Genomic DNA, 18,122 nt, shown 5'->3' with positions numbered 1-18,122 from the left:
TGCATGACAAGAAGGAAAATTACCCACCGATGTTGCTTTAGGTTACAGAAAACATATCAGGTTTCTCATAAACAAGCTAAACAAGGGATGAATCATGAAGCCAAAAGCCCTGGGTCATAAAAATGGATCCTGTTTAGATGATTGTGACATTAGCGGAGGAATATGAACTTTTAAACCCAATGAAATCAATTTTACTTCCTGGAAATCTTTGACGGCCAATTCCAGCTCATGCATGTACAAGAAGTAAAGTAATGATTACAAAACCTGGTGGAACTGACAGACGTGACGTTACAGACGTTTTGTCTGTTTATTGGCATGTTAAATGAATAACAACATTACAAAGGTGAAAATGCTGATTAATTGCTTATGGGTCATAAACATGGAAACATAAAACTGAATGTAGTGCAGCCATGACAGTGAACATATAAAGTCTTTTTTATATAAAAGATGACTATTATCAATATTCAGGTCAGATAGAGTCGATCAACAGAAAATTAATCTGCAACTTTTTTTATTATAATCAAGTTATTTTTTGACGCAAAAACTCAAAAGCAAAAACTGTTAAATCATTGCAAATGAATATCTTTGGGTATAGGAGTGAAGATGCTGCCCTGCACTCTGAGATTTTTCTTTTTTTTTAAGATTAATTGAGAAAATAACCAGTAGATTAATCAAAAATTAAAATAATATTTTATTGTTGTTGTTGTTATTATTGTTGTTTTTAAGGGTTCTATATCTCAGTAGTTACCTTGTATCCCTGTATTATTATATAGGCTACCTGTACTACCTCTATCGATAGATAGATAGATAGCCAAGACATATAAATCTATGTATGTATGTATCTATCTATCTAACTATCTATCTATCTATCTATCGAGATAGTATAGGGAGCCTATGTAATAATACAGGGATACAAGGTAGCTACTGAGATACAACAACAACAATCAAATAATGAACACAATCAATTGGTCTAAAAAAATGTCCACAAAATTCTGAAAAAATGTCTTTAAAAAGTCCCCAGAGCCCAGTTTGGCATCTTCAGTTGACTTGTTTTGTTGGACAGACAGACCAAAGTAACTAATATACATTAATTTGTAATGGTATAAACAGAGAAAAATAGCAAAATCGGTGAATGTTTGGAGTTTTTGCTTTAAAAAATAAAAGATTATAATCAAAGTCGTTGGAGATGAATTCTCTATTAATTGACTAATCGATCTGAATAATGATAATAACATGAATAGATTTTTCTATTACGAGATTCCTCTATCAGTTGTTTTTTATTTATTTTAAAAAATAAAGACAGAGTCCAACTTTTCGTTTATTGTAGTTATTTTTTTTTATTATTATTTAAGCGTTTTATTTTCATCGTAGTGTCATTTGTATTATGTATTTGTGGCCCGTATGTCTCATTTATGTGTGTAGGCTGCTGTAACACTAATGACCTACATATCTATCTATCTATCTATCTATCTATCTATCTATCTATCTATCTATCTATCTATCTATCTATCTATCATTTTACAGCAAACTCGTGTTATTTCGCTGCACAATACGCATCTACATTTATTCAGTTGCCTTTAACAGCCTGAAAGTTTTATTTGCAACAGACTATACACAGTTTCTTCTGAATGGCAGCCCCTGATAGGAAATGAACGTTTGCAGCATTTACTTCCTGTACGTGAGCAAACCTCTACTCTGGTCACGACACAGCAGAACCGAGAGTGAAGTCGAAACCGTAAACAACCTGACGCTAACATGATAACGATAAACGCAGGGACTCAGGTAATCTTTTTTTTCTTCTTCCCGTCATACGCCCACTCTAACACTGAACTATGGCTGTAAATTGCTGCAGGTGAGGAGGGAGGGCAGAGACATGTCAAAACATGGGTGGAGTATGCGAGCAGGTATACACGCACTTTGGAGTTAAAGATAACTTTCCTACAGATCCGTAGAGAGAGTTAAACGAGTCTGATGCAGGTCATGGAGACGAGGTAAGTCTGCTTTAGTCCTCACTGTTCTCACTCTTCTTTTACACTTTTCTTCCTGTTCTTCTGACTTCTTATAGTTTTATGACGGAAACTAGAACTGCAGCTATAGACTTAGCACTTGCACTATAAGAAAAGGGAAGTTAATGCTGGACTTTTTTTTCCGATCCACAGCGTTAACGAGCATTTTACAATCAGTTTTAGAGCTGACACGATTGTAAATCGATCGATTGGTCAAGCAACAGAAAATGATCGGCAACAAGTTTAATATATTAAATCATTTTAAAGCAAAAATGTCTGAAATTCAATGATTCCTGCCTCTCAAATGTGAATATTTGCTCATTTTCTTAGTCTGCGGCGGGTGGCAACAACTACGACTCACAAGCACACGCACGGTCTGCGTGCGCGCTCTCGGTGTTACACCGTATTTGGTGACCCATAAGATTATGTGATCTGCAGTGTTGGAAGAAGATCCTTTACTAAAGTGAAAGTATCAATACCACAATGTAAAAATACTCCATTACAAGTAAAAATCCTGCATTTAAAATCCTGCTTAAAGTACTAAAGTAAAGGTACTAATTTTGCTGCAAAATTAGTACTTTTACTTTAGTGCTTTAAGTACATTTAGCTGCTAATACTTCTATACTTTTACTTAAGTAGGATTTTATGTCCTCTCAGGGTGCAGATTTCACCAAACTTCACTTGGGAAATGAACCATAACCCTGTAGCAATACTATAAAGTGACTATGTAAAGAAAATAGTACTGCTAACTATTATTATCAATGATATAAAACAATAATAATAATAGGATATGTAAAATATTTACTTTTGATGATATTTGCTGTTTTCACTTGTGACGTAGTGAGGTATAATGTACAGACAGAATAGACTTATAGGCTTAATAACATGGATTTCTTTATTATAATCAGCTAAACTAGATGGGCAAAGGTTGGTTTTTGTCCATCTACAATATGAAGGTCCTCAGTTGAGGTTTTAATGTGAATATAATATTAGCAGTGCAGCAGCTCATGTAAAAGGTCTCACTGAGCTCTGACCAGATTTGTTGAGAGTAAAGCAGCAGACCTGCTCCTATCAGATCCATTAAGAACTGAGTCATTTCAAGTTATCTCCATGGAAACACCAGAGGTCTGAAGTCCTGTCTCAGAGCACACTTTTATCCCCTTGCAGACTTGATGTGATGACATTTAACACAGTACGTACAACTGAAGTCTGCAAGGGGTCAGTCCACTAGTCCAGAGGGTGGACATTTGGATTCAGCCGAAGTCCGTTAAACTGCAATACCACTGAGGGTCACTAGATGTTGGCTCCACTAGACTCCCATTCAAAAAGCATCAACTTCTCTCATGAAATACTAATAAATAGGTCAATACATTTTTTATGGTCTCAATCTCTAAATTCAGGCCCTCTAAATGCTGGTGGTCATTTTGGAAATTATTGCTCCGTTAGTAAGATTTGAAGACTTCTTAGATGTCTGCCGTGTGGGCGTTAACAGTTGGCTCACTTGCTGCTCTCCCGGTGCCAGGAATTGCACTGAGTCAGACTAATTTTGCAATATTTCTGTTAATTTAATGCATTTTAATAACCGTATCTGCTGTGTCAGTCATTTAATGTGTGTACCACTCAGTGTTCCTGGTAAGTTAGTGTTAATGCATTTCCAGAGCGTGAAAAGAAACACCCTGCACTCCTTATTTGGAAGGTCCTGGCTCCAGACAGAAAAGATGGCACCGACCACAAGCAGCAACTCTGGCCTTCAAACTTTTTTTTTTTTTTGAAATGTTCTTTATTAAACAAAATTTGAATACAGAGAACATTCAAGTTCCATCAATCAATCATAATAAAATAAACAACATAAACAAAATGCCAGGGGACATTATTCATTCATATAAATACATTAAAGGAGATGCACAAACAAAAGCTGTCTTGACAGTTTTCATGTATTGCTTGGTTTCATTTTCAAATATAATAAATAAGAGTTTAGTGTTATTAAATTTGGATTTGTGGATATTAAATTATGCTAAAAGAATGATTAGGTTGATAATATTATGTTCTTTGATTGTATTGTCATTACATTTGTTGAAACCAAACAAAACATCCTCTTGGCATAAAGTGAAATCAGAGTCAATATAATCAATAATAATCTACTCCAGTCCTTCCGTAGCTGTTTGGTATGGGAACAGTGCCAAAACAAAGAGAGAAGTGTTTCTGGGAATGGATCACAAAATGAACAATTTATATCCTTTTTCAACTTGACAAGATAATTATTTGCTGGGTAGTATCTGTGTATAGTTTTAAAGGAGACCTCTCCTATTTTATTAGTCAATAAATACTTGTAGGGGAAATTCCAAATATTTTTCCAATCAAGGTCTTTTGTAAAGCTGTTCCAGGAAGTAACAACAACAACAACATAGAGAACAGAGACATCATCACTCTGAAATAAACTACGTATACCTCTGTTGTTATTTTTGGTAGACAAAGAGCATATCTGACCCACAGGAGTATCAACTGGATTCAGATCCAGTGACACAGATCCTCGTTTTGCTGCATCTTTTAAGAGCATTATAATCCTAGAAGGGATTGTATCTATAACTACAGCATATTCCTTTGGAGTTACATGTATACCAAACTTAGTGAGGAATTCTGAGTAGCTTAGCAAAAGCCTGGCAAGATAATGTTATTTGTTAATGGGCTTCAAACTGGCTCCAATGCAAACCAATAGGTGACGTCACGCCTTGCTATGTCAATCTTTACATAGTCTATAGCCTTAAGTGAAAGGAAATTCAAAATCTTTTGTTTTTGTTCTTTGGTTTTGGACTGTCAGTCAAACTATTTGATAAAGTCAATGTTGGCTTTAAAGAATTGCGATGGGCATTTTTTTACTATTTCATAAACCAAACAATCAATATTTTGAGAAAATGGCAGATTAACCAGTGATGGAAATAGTGCCACTAATGATAATCTCTGTTGATAAACTGTCGATTATTTTCTTGGTCAATGGGTTAGTTGTTTGGTCTATAAAATGTCAGAAAATGGTGAAAAAATGTCAATCACTGTTTCTCAAAGCCCAATGTGACGTCCCCAAATGTCTTGTTTTGTCTCAATCAACTAGTCAACAACCCAAAGATATTTAGTTTACTATCATAGAAAACTAAAGAAACCAGAAAATATTCACATTTGAGAAGCTCGAATCAGACACTTTGCCGACTATTATCTTGATTAATCAATCAACCGGTTGATCTATAAAATGTCCAACGATCAATTACTTTTCTTTCGATTAACAAATCGATGACTTGACTAACTGTTACAACTCTAACGTGTTCTTCTAAAAAGCTCAACACTTCTGCTTGCAAATGTGATTTCTAACTGACCTTTTGAATGTGTGATGTGCTTTTTCTTCTTTCTGTAGTTGTTCCACCATGGAAACACAGACAGAAAAGCAAAGGCCCAATTATGGCCAGTTGATCTCTGTTACTCGCAAGGATACAATCCGTCTGCTGGAGGTGTACGTAAAGCGGAGCCTCAGCCTAAATGACGGAGCTCTGGGGGAAAGGAGGGCTAAGAGGAAAGAAAAATGGGTGACAATGCCAAGAAAGCAAAGACGACATTCCAGCGACCCTTCTCTTCACTGGGGTGACGAATTAACTGACGGGGAAATTAGTACATTCGCCTCACCCGAACCTCCCAAAACCCAGCCTGAGATACGTCCCGAGGAACCGAAGAAGCCGACCAAAAAATCTAAAAAGAACAAGAAGCCCTCATTGTGGAAAAGCTTTCTGGGTTTGTTCTCTCGGAAGAGTGATGATGATCAGGAGGGTTCATCAGAGATGCCCGAGGCCACCCCAGCAGAGCAGGACTCTGATACTGGGACCACCTGCCTTCCCACAACTCCAGTCACTGTTCAAAAGAAGAAGTCCATGAGAAAAAAATCCTTAAAAAGAAGGTTCAGCAAAAAGCGTCTGTCTATGATTAAACCAAACAAACCTAGTAAAGATCTCAACCCAGCTGACATCACCGGGGTTGAAGGTAAGTTTGAGGATTGATCATAACAGGAATGAATCATTTAATTTAATATCAGAAGTGATGTTGACATGACAAATATTAACTTACAAATAACTGATTGTTGCTTTGCAGCTGTTGTTAGTGTGGAAGCAACATATTCTTACTATGAGAAGGTATCAGAGGAACTGGAAAAAATTCTTCACGAGGTCAAAGAAAAAGAGGAAGTTGAATCGCTCACAGATGGTAAGAAACGGTTCCTCTTCTCATTCTCTGAGCCATCATTAAAGTGTGAATGTGTCAAGTGCATGGCAGTGTGAAAAGTTGTAAAATTGTATTTTTAAATATTGGCATATAAAAATAAAATAATATATTGCATTTCTCTCCTAAATGTAGTAAGTGGAAGTTATACTGTCATTTCTCTTGGCTTTACATTTGTGTTGTGCGTTATTTCCCTCGAAAATGAAATAAATGTACCGTCATATTTAATCAAATAACTGCATTGGTTTTGGTATCGTGAGAAATACCACATGTTACAGTCGTCAGGTGACTGATCATACTTTCCATTGCTTTTGTTTTTTGCTTCACAGAGGAAGTAATTAACCGGATTATTGCTTTGACAAAGGAGGAGGGTGACGCCATAGATTACAAGGTTAGTATTCATTAATATTTTAAGAAAAAAAATGAGTCTGTGAAACTCTGAGTTGTATAAACTCTGTATTTATAGGATGAAGTGTCTCTGCCATTATCAGGTTGTTTATAAGATCAGGCGCTCAGTTAATTATTAAGCAGTTAACGACAGTCAGACCAAGATTACATATCATATATTTTCATCAAGCCAGGTGCTTGACAGAAACAGAAACCAAAACCCATCAGTGGATCATAAAGGAGATTATACAGTCAAGATAGTCAAAGTGCAAATTCAATGATGCTTTTATCCAGTTACATACAGTATCATCAGTCAGTGCCTTTCATGATCTGTCTAGAATTTCTATGGTGCAAATTTCCTCTTTTCCTCAACCTGCCCCCTTTATCCCTGCATGAGTTTAATGTTTGCTACTGTAGGTGTGCCAAAAGTAGTAGCAGTGATAACAGTAGCAGAAGTGTAGCTAGAGTAAGAGAGAAAAAGGTTTGGAGAGTGAGATATACTGAGTCATGAGTCCAGCTATGCAAAATACAGCATGTCATGTGACTGGCTTGTATTACGGTCTGGTGAAACTGCTGTTTTTGGAACGTCTGGTACTTATAAAACAGATTTTTTAAAATGATAATGGCAAAAAAAGCACTGAAATTATGCTGACGGGGCAGCACGTGATATGACATCATCTGCATTTAGCCAGTTTCCCGCTGGAATAAAGCTATTTTAAGGTGTAGTTTTCCTCTTACCAGGGAGGTGTAGAGGCGGTGAGATCACCGGTGGGTCAAAGTATACTGCAGTTATTGACATCCTCCCTTTCCTTATCTCCTCCAGCTGAAAGACAATCCTACACTGAGCAACTTTTTCCAAGGGATGTCGTACTCTTCTTTCCAGAAGTTGGCTGATGCCTATTTAGCGAAAGAGACAACGCCGACCCACAACCCACTCACTGTCCCCCCAACAGCGCCTGAGCTGGTCAAACTGGCCTTTACACTGGATTTTACAGCCAGAATAGCAGGCCTCTCCAGACAGAATATAGGTCACATTACTGGCCTGGGCAACCGTTATCTAAAGGACCGATTTGAATACGAACAGGTAAGAATTAGACCTGTGGAGAAGAGTGCTTCAACATAAAGGGTAGACAGCTGTAGTCCTTTTGGGGATATTATTTATACCACTTGTAATTAAATTATTCTCTTCTTAATGCGTTGACTGGCATACCAATAGGTTTGATTTAAAACTTTTTTGTTTTCTTTTGCAGGCATGTACAGATCATCCATGGTCCGACAGCGACGACTGAACGACAGCCATGCAAAGCAAACACACAAACGCTTTACTCTCAAACTTTTCTCAGCACCACAGATGAAATTAAGGAAGTGTTGCAAGCATGAATTCCTCTTTACCCCTTTTTAAGAACACAAAGGGAACCAAACGCAATGTTTATGTGAAAGGCTGCTAATTGTTGCCATTTTCATTAGATGGTAGTTTGTTTGTTGTAGTATTTTCTGAAAGAATAAGAGTGTAATTCTGTTTCAACAGGATGTTTGCTGAAAAACCAGTTTGATTATCTTTTTTTAGGTTTGAGTTTCCTGTGTTTGCAACTATCCTTCTCATAGCGAATCAACTGAAAAAAATGTAGGTCTTACAAAACACAGTCTTACAACATGTAGCAATGTTTCAGAATCACAAATTGGTTCTCAGAGTGACACTAAAAATGTGATGTGTGTTGACAAATTCACCAGCAATGAATTTGATGTATTGTACATATTAATTTGTAATAATTAATATAATTGAGTAAAGTGTTTACAATTGATGTACATAAGCTAGGCACAACTGTGCAATAATTTTTACTTTTTTAGGATTTTAAGATGAGAATGTGACTAAACTGTGACTTTTTTGTTTTGTTTTTTTATTTGTTCAAGAATGCTGGCATTCAAAAAAACAAATAAAATAAACTTAATGCACAATTTTGTGTCTTTTTTTCCATCAAACATCACCATACACAGACACACTATACATTTTGCAGCTACATGTATGTAAGATCAAGGCTTTACTATAAAAGGCCTCACTAATGGCCATCAGGAAAATAATCATTGAGCAGAAATACTTATTCTCTACGAAACCCACTCTTCCTCCTCCACTTCTTGATGACAAGGTGAAAGTGTATCTTCAAACAGCTTTAGGCTAATATTGTAGTTGGTTGGACTTTGTTGAGAAGAGGGCAAACATGTTTGAATAAGTGCATCTCTTTTTATGGCTGTTTGTGACGGCACTGGCATTTTCCACAGCAGCAATTGTGCGGGTTTCTCCAGACGTAGTAACCTAGTTGTGGAAAGTTCAAGGAAGAAACAAGACTCCGGTTCAGCCACACCTCTGTTATCTCACTACATACCTCCTAAAGTGCAGACAAAAGCCTGCAGCATGTGTGTCTATTCTTAAAAGTCCATTCCTGCAATAACTGAGACTGAAATTAACACGTCTTGACAATAATTATTGCTCCCACATGTATGCGAGTCGATCAGTTAGAACAAGTTTGCTTTGTTATTAAACCTTTGCACAAATGCAGTACAAGTACTTTTTTTTAAACCTTTTTTTAAATTTTTCTTCTGCAGATAATATAGATACATAGATGGGTACGAGTACATCTGGGAAAACTTTTGACTGGTACTATATGTAAATATTTTTTCTCTTCCTCTTCCTTTTTTTAGAATGTAAATTTACTTCTTTATTATTATTTCGGCCCATCAGTGGGGATGGTGGGGTGGGGGGGTTATGCAGTTGTGGTACAGCATGATGCCATACAGTCCTTATACAGGCCTATGTGATGAACTTAAATGACCTGTTATACACTCATGTAAAAACTCAATAAAGAAATAATCGCCCAAAAAAAAAAAATAAATCAGTACAAACCAATAAATGTGGTTTTACATAACAGTATTGTAGACATGAAAAAACATTGTTGATCCCGGGCGTACAGTCTGGCACGCAATTATGAGATGGAATGTGACAACATGTCAGTTGTACGGCTGAAGCGTGCAGTGATGGATCTCACCTGTGGAACAGGTTCCCCTACAGGCAGAAGACCTTTCCAACAAAACAGAGGATGGCCTTAATATCCTGCCAGAACTAATGGGCTCACAGGGGACTTTGGTGCATCCAGTACGGTGCTACGCAACACATGCACTCACATGCACCAGGGAAAAGAAGGCAGCAGAGGCAACTGGAGAGAAGATGAAGGGATTGTTGATATTATTGTGAACAATGAAGCTAAATGTATAATGTTTTCTTTTTAACTTCAGAATAGAGTTGTTTTAGTTTGTTTGTTTCTTTTCCGAATATACAAGTTAACACACACAGTCTGTGTTTGTCTCCTGGATGAACACAAACACAGGTGACAGTGAGGTAAGAGAAAAACAGGATGTGCAAGAAAGCAGGTGGTGGAAAAATTAAGGCCAAATTGCTACCAAGGAGTACTGAACTGTTTTGAAAGGTTCAGTGACTAAATAAGTCGTCATGCAATCACAGTTGAATAAATAACAAACAACAAATGATTAATTGTACTGTGATTGATGACTCATCACATTTATACAATAGTTACAATCCTGACATGAGCACGGCTGCTGTGAAGAAGACCTTTTTCGCGGCAGACACTTTTGACTCATCATAACAGAGAAAGCTCAGATGTAATTAAAGGATTACATTGTACTGAGGCGTCCTCACGTCAACATGGCCCTGCAGACAGTATTAACATGTTACGCAACTTAAAAGTGTTTTGCCAAATAAAAGTCTTATCATGAGATCAATCAATAGTGAACAAGAAGAAACATTACAATCTATTTGACCTCTGTGAAGTAGTTTCACAACTCTTGTCAGTAAATTCACAAAAAGAATTTAAATTCATGTCCGTGCTTGACAACTGGGGTATAACAAGGTTTAATCTGCATTTTGTTACTCTACCAACTGTAACTTAAGAGGTATTTTTTAACTACACATTCACAAACAATATGAACAAACCTTTCACACCATTAAAACACTTAAAACTTAATGATTTAGTTGTCTCCTCGTGTATTTAGTGACCTGACAGTCGTTTGTTGAGTGACCGCAGGTTCCAGTCCTGTTATGGTGAAAAGGTTACCTTTGTGTTTGGACCACGGCTTGTCCCTTTAAGCTTTTGCTATTATGTGGTTTCAGTTATCTGACCAACAGCAGGAAACACTGACCACATGCAGGGTCTGGATTGCCTAATGATGATGAGTGGCCCAGTCTAGACTATTTTTAGCGGGCAACAAAATAGCTTTCAACATCGAACCCTGAAACCCAGACAATTTATTTCTGGTAGTGTAATGGTGCGGTAATGTCTTTAGGAGTTATTACCTTTGTACAGTAGTTATTTGTAAAGTCTGTTTCAAACCAGTTAAAAAGGACAAAAAGACAGTATGTTTTGTGTAAACCTTTTACATTTTTATTGCTTTTTAAGCATGGAGAAGGTAGATTAATCAAAGAGTCCGAAGCCCATGTCTTCGTCTGACTCTTCTGATTCCTCTTTCTTCTCTTCCTTTTTCTCTTCCGCTGGAAATGAGAGGGATTAAAGACAAGAGTCAGTGCCACAGAAATGTGTCAGGAACTCTTATCTATAATAACCTACATCATTAACGAATTAAACTTTGTATTATGACTGCTACACATTTATTTGAGAGGGCGTCACAGTTTTTGCATTGCTATTATAATGTAGTAATAGATGATAATGTTACTAGGCAATCATACAGACACTAAAAGACATCCGTTTATCAATTTGAGCCAAGAATGAAAAGGTGTATACGTACCAGCAGCAGGCGCGGCCCCTGCTCCAGCGGCCCCACCAGCACCAGCGGCAGGAGCTGCTACAGCACCACCTGCTGGTACGGAGGCTAACTTGGAGAGGCCTGTGGGGGACAAAAAACAAACATTTTTAGCCATCTTCAGTGAGCAACACCCTGAAATCTTCAGTTGTGTTCAGAGAGAGGCCTTTACCTGAGTTCATGACTTCGTTGATGTCTTTCCCACTCAACTCACTAATGACCTACAGAGAAATGCAAATATTTAACTTCAGCCACAAAGCATTTGCAGTGGACACAAGACTTGTAACTGCTACACACACACACACACACACACACACACACACACACACACACACACACACACACACACACACACACACACACACACACACACACACACACAGTGGTTGAATGGTATACCTTGTCTAAGCGTTCGTCATCGGCCTCAATTCCCACGCTGCCCAAGATGGCTTTGATGTCCTTTGCGGAGGGGCTGGTGTTCCCACCGAGGGCAGCCAGGAGGTAAGCGGCCACGTAACGCATTCTGTAGACAGAAGAAACAGATTACAGGTGAACAACTTTTGAGTGAAGCAATGCAATATTCCCATCAAGTCTGAGAAAGTAAAACAACAGAATTACACTTGAAAGCGTTCAAGTTTCAAGCTTTCAACCAAATAGACAATTGACACACATCCTTCTTTATTTTAGTGAACTAAAATACACCAGAGATAAATAAAGAAGCTACTTGTCTTTTAAACAAGTAGGTTTATTTTTACCATTGTCTCATATTGTGAATTCCATAACTTAGAACTATTTTGTCTTGGCCTGCCAGTATTGGTAGGTTCCTGGTGTTTTGACCTGTGTTGACACACATAGATCCGTAACACTGGATCAAGATATCACAGTCTCTGGAAAAAAACCTACAGATCTTGTCTGATTTTAAATATCTCAACATCACTGTTGACTCAAATCTGCCTTTGACGTCAACATAAAAAGAAGTTTCAAGTAATGATAGATTTAGTCGGACACATTTCAAACTAACAAGGAACTGTGTGACCACTAATGCAGCTAAAAAGTTCATGAATACAATGATACTCCCACACATCACATACTATCTGACAAGATGAGGACACGTCAATAAAACCGTACTAAAGCCAATAGAATCCCTGTACAAACAAAACAATAAAAACACTAGACAAGAAGCTACAAGGATACCATCACTGTAATATTTTGAAAAAGCGCAACTTACTAAGTTGGGAAAAAATGGTTAAATAGAGTAGACTGTGTCTTGTTTTCAATGTATTACACAATATGGCTCCTCCACCACTCTGTATTTGCATCACATTAAAAACAAGCCGAACTACTGGAGCAGCAACTTACAACTTGAAGACAAAGTAGTTCTGCTTTTTCCTGTCAGAGCCACAAGAAATGCCTAAGAAACTGTGTCAACTACCATTCATTCATTCTCCACTACATTAAGAGCCTGGTTCATGAGAAATCAAACTCATGAACACTAGAACAGTGAAGTGTTTTTTCATGTTGTCTTATTTGTCATTATCATGCTTAATCTAAGAGCTGCTCCTGCATATCACAGGCTCTTTACGTAATATTCACACTTCACCAGGCCTTAAGATTGTGTTGTCATGTTATTTGATGACTTGTTGATTGTTGTCATGCTAGTGTTGACTTTGTGTATCTAAACAGTCATATTTCTTGTCTCTATGTAGTGTGCCCTCTGTTTGTATCTGCATATTTTCACTGCTTTTATTGTAGATGTTCAATGTTTTTAATTGTAACATTTGTACTTTCAACTATTTGCCTGCCTGGTGACTACAGATGAAAATAAGCCTTTCTGACTAACACTGGCATAGTTTCAGAAATGTTATTAATATGCATTGTCCTTATCAAATAAAGTAATAAAATAAATAATAATAATGAAACATAAAAATGTGCATTCATACAATATCTGCTTTTTTTTAATGTGCTACTGTGGCCACATTCATACATTAAGCTGTTTCGAGATGCTACTGGTGGTTATTTTTATTATTTACTGATGAGCTAATTATTTTCACAATTAATTTTTTGGTCTGTAAAATGTCTGTCACAATTTCCCAAAGTTGGTATTTTCAAATTGTTTTGCCTGACAGTCCAAATCCCAAAGATATTCAGTTGACTTCATACAAGACTAAGAAAACCAGCAAATCTAATATTTTACCATAATTGTTTTAACTATTTCTTTAAACAATTAAATGATTATTAATACATGTTGCACCTGAATATTCTGTCGATTGACAAATCTATTAAGCAAGTAATTTTTTCAGCTTTAATCATGGTATCATGTTAGACACAATACTGCTGGAGTGGGAGTATGCATTTTCTTCCTTTTCTATAAAAGGACTTATCTTTTAATCCGTCATTATTTTCTCAATTGATTAGTTGAGTGTCAGAGTGAAAGAATAAAATGTCAGAAAATGGCTCCCCAAAGCTAAAGTCAAGCTAAGGTCTTGTTTTGTCCACAATCCAAAAGATATTCAGTTTACTATCATAGAAGACTAAAGAAACCAGAGAATATTCATATGTGAAGCTGGAACCAGAGAATTAACATTTTTTTCATAAAAAATGACTCAAAACATTCATCAAAATAGTTAGCAAATAAGTTAAACTCTAGTATACTGTCACTCAGAAACATCTCACTTTTGTATTTCACTTTAGTGCTTTTAATCACCACTAGGAGTCTGAAACACAAGCTTTCCCCAGTTAGAGGGTTTATTTATAACTGTGCCAATCACTTAATGACTATATGGTGTGTTTAAATCAGTCCCTCCAGGAAACTGATTTTGCAATTGCAATATCTGAGGCAAATTCAAGAAATCTACACACTATTAGCAGGAACTTGCAATTTTGCTAGATTGCTGCAACTCTTCCAGATGAAATTACCAAATCAACAGACCGCATGTGATTTGGTCCTATTGTTGCATTTCGTGTTGCGGTAACTCGAGCCATGCAGCGCAAATTCAGCAAGGATTCAGGCGTTAATAGATTTATTTTAAAATGCATTGCTGCCTGATTTTTTTTTTTTTTTTGGTGCTAATATTGAGGTGAAAGTTTATTTAATAAAGGCTATTTTTTTTTCATATTTGAGCCCATGGTTCTCATGTTCAGAAAATTAAAAATTAGCACGAAAATATACTTGTTTCTGTGATATGCGGTATGCTTTTCATCAAAGGAAGTGATTACATATGATTCATTATTGGTAGCAGTTTTATCAAAAGTTGCATTAATTTCATTTGCATGCATTTTTTCCCAATTCCCGCAATTTTAACCTAAAAAGAGCACATAACACATCGCAAATTGTATCGCAACTTTTAAGAAAGGATGCTGGACAGAAAAGAAAAAAAAAAGAAAAAAAAATCAAGCATTTTTGGCTGCAATAATTACAAAAAACTCAGTGAAATCCCGAAGGTACAGATAAATGAAGTAAATACCATGAAGCAGGCATTAAATAACAGTAACTACTTCAGAATACCTTACTAGGACTGATCGTGTTTATTTTAGACTGAGTATGTGTGACAGGGAGGAGCCCAGTTTGATGTTAGCTACCGTTAGCTTTGCTGACCGTATATATTAGCTTTAATTACACACGGACAGAAAGACAATAATTACAGAAATCAGGTTTGTATAACACTGTTTTGATCTGTAGACACCACATCTGCAACACTAGCCGCGTCACGTGAGATAAGAAATGACAGCAGCAGCAGCATGGCACGCGGGTGTTTCTGTCTGTCCTCCATTTGTGACAGAACAACGAGCCTCGTTTCTACTCCAGAAAACACACGTCTATCGGCGATTAGAAGCCACAGTCGAGTAAATATCGTCTTAAAAAAATTTAAACGTTGATTCTTCCACACACACACCGTTTAAATGCTTGTAAATTTAACTTACTTTAAGTCTAAACAGACACGAAACGTCGGTCACGCTAGGAAATCCGGAAGAGAGAGATGGGCGGTACCGGAACTTGTAGAAGTGTGGAATGCGTCGATTTTATTGGTCCATTTGGATGACAGACGTGACGTGTCATCCATGGTCAGACTACGTATCACTGTATGTCTTCTAAAATGTAAATCTTTATGATCTCTTTCTATAACATTTTTTTAAAAAGTAGCGGGGTTTTTTTTAAAAATAAGAACGATAATATATTTTCTCATCATTGTTGTTGTCAGAAGTTATGTGATGGAATGAAGAAAGTATGTAAAATCTGTAAAAACAGGTTGGGTATAGGCCATGGTATAGGCGATGAAAATCCCTTTTGCACTTTGGTTCTCAGTAATCTGCCTGAATCTTCTTGTTTGCAAGCCTTCATCTAATCTGCATTCTATATTTATTCCTAGATACATTTTTAATGAAATCACAATAATTATTTCAAGAAGACAACCTGGCAGCTTGTAAAAATCTCTACAGGTTATCTTAAAAACGATGTTTTGTGATTATTATGGGTACAATTTATTGAAAAAAACAAAAAACAAAACAAACATTCTTCTTTATCTTTTAAAAGTGAGAGACAGTTCCTGTGTTTTTCATGCTTTACTGTGAGTGCAAAAGTAGGTCTTTTCCTTAAGTAAAAGCAACAATACCACAGTTACAACTAAGTCCTACATTCATAATGTTACTTAAGTATTAGAAGAATGTTTGATTTCATGCCCCCTGCGATTGCATGTACTTTTGGTGTGTTCTCTTGCTTTTTGTGTGTTTTATGTATAGATTTTTTTTCTATCTTCTTCTGTGTGAAGCATCTTTGAGTACCTTGAAAAGTGCTCTATAAATAAAATGTGGTATTATTACAAAGGATTATCATATTAGGTGTGTTAGGCCTATATGTATGTATGTCTATATATCCTAAATGCTACGAATGTAAAATCTGAATCTTCAAAGTATTCGTCAAATAAATGTAGTGTACAATATTTCTCTCTAAAATGTAGTTGAGTAGAAGTGGTGTATAATGAAAACACTCAAGTACACACTATACTGTATGTTTTAGTGCTAATTTTTGTACTATGTTTTTCAGCACTATATGCAAATACGACAATTCTGTATCTAATATGATGCCAACTTAAAATTAAATCACTCATGTTTATAATGTTTGAAACTTGCTTGCTGCAGTGTCATAAGTCTAAACATAACATGGTAACTATGCTATAAATTACACAAATGAAGGACAATGACCAGAAAGTGGAGATGCTACAAGTTTTTAAAAATGTGCAATAATAGCAGAGTGTCATGTGCTATAGTAGGACAGTACAATGATCCAGTTTCTTGCGTACATTATTTATTTCCATCAAATCACAGTCAGAAACACAGTTCAGAAATCATCATTACATCATCTCTAGTTATGACGTGGCTCTGAATTGATTCTTTGCTGGAGATCTGTAATACCACATGTGCTTAAAACATTGTAGAAAACACAAAAAAGTGACAAAACAAGCGTAGTTAATGTATTAACAGTTGTTCTCTTATCAGACTACAATTCAATCAGCTCCTCCTGTCTCTCCTGACTGAAAAGCCAGTCGAATAGAAAGACGACTGAATCTGTCACAAATTCTGCAATCTTGTTCACGTTTGTCACATACCACACTTTATAACAAACTTCTGCCATCAACACAACGAAGAAAATGGCCAAGACCCCGAGAAAGATGCGGTCCATATAATAGTTTGCTTTTTCTCTGAAAGTCCACTGCTCCCAAGGTAGTGCCCGCCGGGCCTCGGTGTATTTACTAAAGTGTAGCAAGACCTTCTGTTCGTCATCCAGGTCTTCCTCTGGAGCCTCCACATTTTCGACACCCTCTGCTTCATCAGTGTCAGCCATTTTTAATGCTGCAAATGTAAGTTTTCCTCAGTCGCCTAAGGATATTAAAATGAAAAAAAATATTAGAAAGACTGGTGTATTACAGATAGTGTTTCTTATAAAGCTGTCTTAGAATGAATATTAAGGGTCTTACCTCAAAGTAGACAAGTCTTTAAGATGGGATGAAGATAAGGTTCACACACAAAATTGAGACTCTTGGCTTTTTGTCTCCTCACCTATCATGCTTGTGCTCCTCAGGTTTCGGTAGGCCGCTGACCACAGGAGAGTGGTGTGAAGGCAGTAAATGCCAGGCTGATAATGCGACACCTGCCTCACTAAGACGAGGGCTGGGGATTAGAACACACTCAGCAGTTTCAAATCCCTCAACAAGGATGAAGGTGACAGATGGTAAAATAAGTATTACTGTCTTTGTCAGAGAGAGGCAGACAGAGACAAAGAAATAGAGGGTGGAGGTTTCAGATGACAGCATGTTCATGTCAAACTATTTCAACCTTACAACTCTCAGGTGGTCAGCCTACCTGATGTGAATGAACTTTAATCTGAGTAGAAGAAATGTCTTGCTGGAGCTCACTGTAATATTTACAGAAAAACCTGGTGTGTTAAACATTTCAAATGACAAAAACATTTAAACTCAAATATTCTAAACCAGATTTTTTTTTCTCTGTGTGTGAAAATGTGTGACTGAAATCAGGCAGAAGTCAAGCTGATGACAAAGCAGAACTGACAGCTTCAGCAGAAGCTTTAGCAGAGTTGGAATAAATCACTTCAACATAATGCTCTGTGGGTAATTTACTCAAATGCTTCAGAGC

The 18,122-nt window shown here is 36.7% G+C and overlaps 3 protein-coding genes and 1 long non-coding RNA gene across 4 annotated transcripts in view; 1 reads left to right on the top strand and 3 right to left on the bottom strand.

Moving 5' to 3' along the window:
• LOC122980554 (adenosine receptor A1-like) overlaps positions 1 to 18,122 on the bottom strand; it is a 719,840-nt gene that overhangs the window by 698,742 nt on the left and 2,976 nt on the right. The window lies entirely within an intron of this gene.
• Positions 1,677 to 8,584, top strand: LOC122980552. The gene is made up of 6 exons (XM_044348680.1): positions 1,677 to 1,991; positions 5,410 to 6,026; positions 6,135 to 6,245; positions 6,590 to 6,651; positions 7,471 to 7,731; positions 7,898 to 8,584. The coding sequence occupies exons 1-6, from the start codon at positions 1,972 to 1,974 to the stop codon at positions 7,934 to 7,936; spliced, it is 1,110 nt and encodes a 369-aa protein (XP_044204615.1). The 5' UTR covers positions 1,677 to 1,971; the 3' UTR covers positions 7,937 to 8,584.
• Positions 11,076 to 15,501, bottom strand: rplp2 (ribosomal protein, large P2). The gene is made up of 5 exons (XM_044348697.1): positions 15,396 to 15,501; positions 11,874 to 11,997; positions 11,647 to 11,695; positions 11,460 to 11,558; positions 11,076 to 11,205 (listed from the first exon to the last, which is right to left on the bottom strand). Exons 2-5 carry the CDS (start codon positions 11,994 to 11,996, stop codon positions 11,129 to 11,131), a joined length of 348 nt encoding a protein of 115 aa, XP_044204632.1. The 5' UTR covers position 11,997; positions 15,396 to 15,501; the 3' UTR covers positions 11,076 to 11,128.
• On the bottom strand, positions 16,757 to 17,748 carry LOC122980565. Its single transcript, XR_006403051.1, has 2 exons — positions 17,447 to 17,748; positions 16,757 to 17,348 (listed from the first exon to the last, which is right to left on the bottom strand). It is a non-coding gene; the product is annotated as an uncharacterized LOC122980565 (long non-coding RNA).

This window comes from Thunnus albacares, chromosome 4 (assembly GCF_914725855.1).
Source record: "Thunnus albacares chromosome 4, fThuAlb1.1, whole genome shotgun sequence".
NCBI classification, from domain to species: Eukaryota; Metazoa; Chordata; class Actinopteri; order Scombriformes; family Scombridae; genus Thunnus; species Thunnus albacares.
The sequence above is the reverse complement of the archived record's forward strand: the minus strand, read 5'-3'. Positions and strand labels throughout refer to the sequence as shown.